At 50.3% G+C, this 8446-nt stretch overlaps 1 protein-coding gene across 1 annotated transcript; it reads right to left on the reverse strand.

The window, feature by feature from the left end:
* Positions 1-4324: 4324 nt before the first annotated feature.
* On the reverse strand, positions 4325-5951 carry LOC125524302 (UDP-glucuronate 4-epimerase 1-like). The gene has a single exon (XM_048689376.1). The coding sequence runs from the start codon at positions 5654-5656 to the stop codon at positions 4325-4327; it is 1332 nt and encodes a 443-aa protein (XP_048545333.1). The 5' UTR covers positions 5657-5951.
* Between the last annotated feature and the right edge of the window lie 2495 nt (positions 5952-8446).

Consider the following 8446-nt stretch of genomic DNA (forward strand, 5'->3'; position numbering starts at 1 on the left):
GTAGTTCATCACAGAAATCAGTTCCAGTGATTCCTACACCAATTAATAAGGAAGCTAATGATGATGATCATGAAACTTCAGATCAAGTTACTGCCGAACCTCGTAGGTCAACCAGAGTATGGTCCGCACCAGAGTGGTACGGTAATCCTTTCTGGAAGTCATGTTACTAGACCATGACAAACCTACGAACTATGAGGAAGCGATGATGAGCCCAGATTCCGCGAAATGGCTTGAGGCCATGAAATCTGAGATGGGATCCATGTACGAAAACAAAGTATGGACTTTGATTGACTTGCCCTATGATCGGCGAGCCAATAAGAATAAATGGATCTTCAAGAGGAAGATGGATGCTGATAGTAGTGTTACTATCTACAAAGCTCGAATTGTCGCAATTTTTTTGACAAGTTTAAGGTGTTGACTACGATAAAATTTTATCACTCGTAGTGATGCTTAAGTCTGTCCGAATTATGTTAGAAATTGCCACATTTTATGAAATCTGGCAAATGGATGTCAAAACGACATTTCTTAATGGATTTCTTAAAGAAAAGTGTATATGATGCAACAAGAAGGTTTTTTCAATCCTAAAGGTGCTACCAAAGTGTGCAAACTCCAGCGATCCATCTATGGACTGGTGCAAGCATCTCGGAGTTGGAATATACGCTTTGATAAGGTGATCAAAACATATAATTTTATACAGACTTGCGGTCAAGCCTGTATTTACAAGAAAGTGAGTGGGAGCACTACAGCCTTTCTGATAAGTATATGTGAATGACATATTGTTGATCGGAAATGATGTAGAATTTTCTGGAAAGCATAAAGGAGTGTTTAAAAGGAGTTTTTCAAAGAAAGACCTCGGTGAAGGTGCTTACATATGAAGCATCAGGATCTATAGATATAGATCAAGACGCTTGATAAGTTCTTTCAATGAGTACATACCTTGACAAGTTTTTTGAAGTAGTTCAAAATGGAACAGTCAAAAAGGAGTTCTTGCCTGAGTTGTAAGGTATGAAGTTGAGTAAGACTCAATACCCGTCCACGGCAGAAGATAAAGAGAGAATGAAAGTCATTCCATATGCCTCAACCATAGGTTCTATAAAGTATGCCATGCTGTGTTATGTACCTTGCCATGAGTTTGGAAAGGGGGTACGATAGTGATCCAGGAGTGGATCACTAGACAGCGGTCAAAGTTATCCTTAGTTACCTAAGAGGACTAAGGAAATATTTCTCGGTTATGGAGGTGATAAAGAGTTCGTCATAAAGAGTTACGTCGATGCAAGCTTTTACACCGGTCCGGATGACTCTAAGTCTCAATCTGGATACATATTGAAAATGGGAGCAATTAGTTAGAGTAGCTCCATGAGCATTGTAGACTTAGAATATTTGCAAAATACATACGGCTCTGAATGTAACAGAACCGTTGACTATACTTCTCTCACAAGCAAAACATGATCACACCTTAGTACTCTTTGGCTGTTAATCATATAGCGATGTGAACTAGATTATTGACTCTAGTAAACCCTTGGGGTGTTGGTCACATGACGATGTGAACTATTAGTGTTAAATCACATCACGATGTGAACTAGATTATTGATTCCAGTGCAAGTGAGAGACTGAAGGAAATATGCCCTAGAGGCAATAATAAAGTTGTTATTTATATTTACTTATATCATGATAAATGTTTATTATTCATGCTAGAATTGTATTAAACGGAAACTTAGTACATGTGTGAATACATAGACAAACAGAGAGTCCCTAGTGTGCCTCTACTTGACTAGCTCGTTAATCAAAGATGGTTAAGTTTCCTAGCCATGGACATGTGTTATCATTTGATGAACAAGATCACATCATTAGAGAATGATGTGATGGACAAGACCCATCCGTTAGCTTAGCATGTCGACCGTTCAATTTTATTGCTATTGCTTTCTTCATGTCAAATACATATTCTTAAACTATGAGATTATGCAACTCTCGGATACCGGAGGAATTCCTTGTGTGCTATCAAATGTCACAACGTAACTGGGTGATTATAAAGATGCTCTACAGGTATCTCCGAAGGTGTTTGTTGGGTTGGCATAGATCGAGATTAGGATTTGTCACTCCGAGTATCGGAGACATATCTCTGGGCCATCTCGGTAATACACATCATAAGCTTGCAAGCAAACTACTAAGGAGTTAGTCACGAGGTGATGTATTACGGAACGAGTAAAGAGACTTGCCTGTAACGAGATTGAACTAGGTATGAGGATACCGACGATCGAAACTCGGGCAAGTAACATACCGATGACAAAGGGAATAATGTATGTTGTCATAAGGTTCGACCGATAAAGATCTTCGTAGAATATGTAGGAACCAATATGGGCATCCAGGTTCCGCTATTGGTTATTGATCAGAGAGGTGTCTCGGTCATGTCTACATAGTTCTCGAACCCGTAGGGTCCGCACGCTTAAACGTTCGTTGATGATATAGTATTATATGAGTTATGTATGTTGGTGACCGAATGTTGTTCGGAGTCTCGGATGAGATCACGAACATGACGAGGAGCTCCAGAATGGTCTGGAGGTAAAGATTGATATATAGGATGATATGGTTCATCCAAGGGGTGAAGCCCATAGTGCTTTAGGTCGGTGCAAAAGGTGTTTTGCGAAGGCCAGGGGGCCAAACGCCGGAGACCCTGGCATCTGGCCCTGGCCTAGACGCCTAGGCCCATGGCGTCTGGGCCAGACGCCAAGGACCGTGGCGTCGGGTCCTGGAAGTCTGGGAAGGACTCTTCCTTGCGGGCAAAACCGACTTTGAGGAGGCTTTTACTCCAAGTTTCGACCCCAGGGGTCAACATATAAATAGAGGGGCAAGGCTAGCACCTGGAACACATCAAGAATCACCAAGCCGTGTGCCGACAACCCCATCCCCTCTAGTTTGTTTTCCGTCATAGTTTCTGTAGTGCTTGGCAAAGTCCTGCGGAGATTGTTCTTCACCAACACCGTCACCACGCCGTCGTGCTGCCGGAACTCATCTACTACTTCGCCCGTCTTGCTGGATCAAGAAGGCGAGGACGTCATCGAGCTGAACGTGTGCTGAACGCGGAGATGCCGTACGTTCGGTACTTGATCGGGACGAATGGTGAAGGTGTACGACTACATCAACCGCGTTCATAAACGCTTCTGCTTAACGGTCTACGAGGGTACGTAGACACACTCCCCCTCTCGTTGCTATGCATCTCTTAGATAGATCTTGTGTGATCATATAATTTTTTTGAAATAATGCGTTCCCCAACATGGAGGTTTGGTGGAAGCATATTCGACTCTCGTCCCTGTCATCGACGGTGGATCCAGATCCTGGACGACGCGGGACATTCCCCAGCCGACGTGCCACGTCGACAAGCGCCTGTTCCACATGCGTGGTCATCGGCTCTCAACGCCTTTATGGCTATGGCGCTGGCCAGGATAATGGGATTGTGAAAGACCGCCTGTTCTTCCGGCGAGTTTCAAGGCGACGCCAGCGGTCGACGGTTGTTTCTGTGTTGGTCATCTGCAGGGGCCCCTAAAGACTCAATTGTAATATTGTTTTTCTTGGGGCTCTTTCTGCATAATCTCCAGGACACATGTTCTATCCCTGGTCTCTCTAGAATATGCTGTATATGTGCGGTAATTGCCTTTGGCTCCTAGATGCATATGCACCCATTGTCGAAATACACATTTCGAAAAGTTAAAAAGTTCGGAACAAAAATCCCACGTGTATATCCGGACATTTTATGTGCGTGCACAAGGTTTCAGTGAAAAATGACATTTTTTGTGGCTTGTGTAAAAAAAAATACAATTTCCGATGCTTCATTCTAACTATTCACGAGGCATTTCTTTATCTTTTTTATACAAGCCACAAGAAACGTCGTTTTTCACCGAAACCTTCTGCACACACATAAAATGTCTGGATATACATGTGGGATTTTTTTCCAAATTTTTCAACTTTTCAAAATATTATTTCGATAATGGGTGCATATGCACCTAGGAGCCAAAACACCGTTCTCGTATATGTGTGTATTATGTACTCTCTTAATTGGTTAATATAATGTGTGATGTTTGTCTATTTTTTTTTAAAGAAGTAACAACACATAACCACACTTGAGAACAAACGCTTTGCCCGGTCTCCTCGTCTAAGAAAAGAATTTTTTCTCGTATTTCCTCATAAATTAAGAAACAAGAATGGTCAGTCTTCTGATCAGAGAGTGGAGGACCCAGCCACGCAAAAGAAGAAACAAACAAAAAAACATACATACATACATACATATGCACTACATATACATACACCGACGCTAATGTACCATGAGTCATCACAAGTTGTTGAATGCTTGCGTGCCCCGGTTGTACCCGTAGTAGGAGAGGTACCACCGGACGAACTTCTTGAGCCCCATCTCGAGGCTGGTGGTGGGCTTGTACCCGAGCTGCTCCCGCGCCAGGCTGATGTTGGCGTGCGTGAAGGGCACGTCCCCGTTCCCGGGCATCTCCACCACGTTCTTCTTCGCGTTCACCCGCAGGTACCGCTCCAGGATCGACACCAGCGTCGGCACCGTCACCGGCGCCGTGTTCCCCAGGTTGAAGATCCTGTACGGCGCCGGCCCGCGCTTCCTCCCGCCCGTCCCCGTGCTCCGCCCCGCCGTGTCCAGCGACGCCAGGCACCCGCGCACGATGTCGTCGATGTACGTGAAGTCCCGGGCGAGGTCCACGTGGTCCCTGCCCCGGTACACGGTGATCGGCTTCCCCTGGAGGATGTTCCGGGTGAAGGAGAAGTAGGCCATGTCCGGCCGCCCCCAGGGTCCGTACACGGTGAAGAAGCGGAGGCCGGTCACGGACAGGCCGTAGATGTGGTTGTATGTGTGGGTGATCTCCTCGCCGGCCTTCTTGGTGGCCGCGTAGAGCGACGCCGGCCGGTCCGTGCGGTGCGCCTCCGAGAAGGGCACCGCGTCGTTGAGCCCGTAGACGGAGGAGGAGGACGCCCACACCACGGCCGGCTGCGGGTCCGCCTCCTTGCACGCCTCCAGGAGCGACACCAGCCCCGCGATGTTGGAGTGCACGTACGACGCCGGGTTCTCCATGGCGTACCGCACCCCGGCCTGCGCCGCCAGGTGGAGCACGTGCGTGAAGGGCACCACGTCGAAGAGCTTGGTGAGCAGGCGGCCGTCGTTGATGTCGCCCTCCACCACGAACACGCCGTGCGACGCCAGCAGCGCGCGCCGGGCCTTCTTCAGCGACGGGTCGTAGTACTTGTTGAAGTTGTCGATGCCGACCACGCCGTCGCCGCGCTTCCGCAGGGCCAGCGAGCAGTGCGTGCCCACGAACCCGGCGGCGCCGGTCACCAGCACGGACAGTCCCGCGCCCTCCGCCGACCCGGGCGGCCGGCGGGGCGACGCCGACGCGCGGATCTGCCGCTCCCAGTGCAGGCCGCCCCAGGACGCGGCGAAGTAGCGCGACGAGGTGTCGACGAAGGAGTGGAAGCTGAGGTACGTGGCCGTCATGGCCACGAGGAAGAGCGCCCACAGGAACATGGTGCCCGTGGAGGCGAAGCACCGGTGCAGCTGCCGGGTCATGGCACCCGCCCGCTCGATCTTCACCTTGCCCGGCGTCGACGGCAGCATGTCCTCCTCCTCCTCGGCTAGCACCCGCATCCTCTGCTCATGCAAGCAAATGAAGAAAAAGAAAGAGGAGACCAACGGGCGGCCGGCCGGCCGGCGGCGGCGGCGGGCTCCTCTTATCGGTGGGATCGGTCGATCGATCCTCCTGTCGTGTCGACCGCAGCAGCGCGCGACCGGTCAGCTGCTCTTCGCAACAATGGACAGAATGTGTGCCTCCGCTGAGGTGGTCGATCTCGTTGCGCGAGCGCTGTCGCCGATCATTCTCGTTCCAAGAAATTCCCGGCGCCTGCTTAGGAGGGCGTGGGTTATAAATAGGGTGGTTTTGTGTTTCGGGGCTCGGCGATGTTGGTGGACATCCCTGTAATTTAGCCTGGTGTATTTTTAGCCTCCTGTGTGAAGACAAGAGGAAGACAAGCGAAGAAGAATTGATGCTCTTGTCTTGTTTGCTGTGCTCACGCCATTGGCATACACATGTGTGAGCTCATTTGTGGAAGAGGAGACAACAGAAGAGAAGAGAAGAGAAGAGTGCTCTTGTTTGCTGTGCCTGTGCTCACGGCATTGGCATACGTATGTGTGAGCTCATTTGGAGAAGTTTGGGATATGGTATCGAGTATATGTGCATGTGGAGTAAATAACCAAAAACTATCGTAATTGAGGCAACCGCCGCAATGAAAAAAAACTATCACAATTCAGAGGGTCTACAGCCGGACGCCCAAACCTGCCTCATACGAGCACGAGCGGACACCCGGTCAGTGACCGATCACAAAAAAAAACTACTCAGACAGGCGCCTCAAATGGACCTCAAACGCCCGGACTGACTAGCACCCCTCATATCCAGTCCAAATATGAGGCAAATATGGGGAGGCAGGCTGCGTAGACCAGATCCCACACGAAAACATTCCAAAACCCGATGGTCCAAAGCTCGTCTCCTCCGTCACCGCTTGGCGCCGCTCCGACAGGCCGTGTAGTGCTCTAGCCCGGCTATTTAAGCCGACCGCCGACACCGAAACATTGTCCATCCACATTCCCCTCCCCCCTCCCGTTCGCCACCGCCACCACTTTCCACTCGCCGTCCACCACCAGTAGTAGCCATGACCCCACGCGGCCTGGTAAGGAGCTACCCATATCTAAAGTTGAAGCGTTGGCTGCAGCTCCTTGAGCAGATCCAGGAAAGGCGCGAAGCACGAATCGTCGTGGGACTACCTCCGGCGTGGTGGATCTGGAGGAGGACTTGGAGGAGGTGGAGGTGGAGGAGGACGGGGACGACGCAGAGCATGAGGAGGAGCTGGACGAGGAGTGGGAGGAGGATGGGGAGGACGTGGGGGACGCTGGGGACATGGATCTGCAGGCGGAGTAGCAAGCAATCGTCGATTCCCTCCGGTCAGAATCGGCAGAGGCCAAGCGTTGTCGTCTGCAGGAGGCGGAGGCAGGCAGATCTCGATGAGATGCTCGTGTATATGGATGAGTAGGGGCCGGAGCCATACTACGTGTCCATCCACCTGGCGCCCAGCACCGATGTCGTGGACATCTCCGACGATGAAGTGTAGAGGCTGGCGCGATGGTAATACGTAGGATTTGTTTCGCATGGTTTGTATGGATCTAGGGGATGAACTGTGAGGTACTCAAATGCATGGCACCAAGTGTGAGGTGTGATTGATCAGTTCCCGCAGACGCGCCCGGTCACGTCCACGGGCATTTGAGGGGCCGAATTTGCCAAGTCTAGATGTAGATGCCCTTAGAGGCCTAACAAAAAACCATCACTTTTATGGTAATTTTTTTGCAAAGAATCACCACTTCCCATTAGTGAATGATTCATTCGATGACGCGTTTATGACTAGGCAGGTCCACCTGTTGGCACAATAGTCAACTCCATTACGTCTGACCAGCACAATGGGCATTATGACATGTGGGACCCACATGCCAGTGTCAATAAAAAATCACCAATCTCATTATCTCTCCCTCCTCAGTCCTCATGACCCCTCTCCCTACCTGATACACGCTGTCACCGCCATCCTCATGTGCTCGTGTGCACGCCAGCCCTGCCACGTGCCGACACCGCCCACAGCAGATGACCGTTAGAGCTCCGGCGTGCCCCATCCCCTCTTCTTCCCCGAGCTCCTCCTCTCCGGCCATGTGTTACCCCCAGCCACCGCCGCCCCCACCCCCCTACAACTCAGCTACCGGCGTGGATGCCACCTCCCTTCTCACACGTCGGTTGCGCCGCAGATGCAACCTTGGTCGCATCACAACATCAGACTACTCACAATGGGAGTAACTTCAACAGTAACATAAGGCCCAACTCAGCAAATTTGCTTATGTGACAATGATTTAATGAGGAGAGAGATGAATTGAGTAACATAGCTAGTTACTCATACTATGAGTAACATCACACATACCAAGACAAAATGAGACTACAAGCTAATAAATGAAGTGTTGCGGACACCACACATATGTTAATTCCCATTATGGAGGTAGTAACATAGACTAGTAACATGAACATAGACTAGTAAGAGCAACTCCACTCGTTCGGCCCCCCAGCGCAGCGGTCGGCGCTATTTTGGACCTTCGCCCAGCGCTTTTTAGGCCCTCGAGGCGATCTCGGTCCCAACCACGCCCCCAGGTGCCGCCCCAAGGTGTCATAAATTCAAACTTGTCCTTTCCCGCTACCCAAAAAACGCCACAAGTCCGGCGACTAGCGCCACAAAGTCCCGGCGATTGGCGATCACCTTGCCACAGTTCGGCGATCACTAAAAAGTTCGGCGTTCAAAAGAAAGGACACGTATGCAATGCATCAAACGGCGGCGTCGGCCTCCGGCGTCAGAC

The sequence above is a fragment of the Triticum urartu genome, chromosome 7 (assembly GCF_003073215.2).
Source record: "Triticum urartu cultivar G1812 chromosome 7, Tu2.1, whole genome shotgun sequence".
In the NCBI taxonomy this organism is placed as follows: domain Eukaryota; kingdom Viridiplantae; phylum Streptophyta; class Magnoliopsida; order Poales; family Poaceae; genus Triticum; species Triticum urartu.

Bases quoted from the DNA above. Each gene is read 5' to 3' on its own strand.
- LOC125524302 (XM_048689376.1), bottom strand. From the start codon at position 5,656: ATGCGGGTGCTAGCCGAGGAGGAGGAGGACATGCTGCCGTCGACGCCG.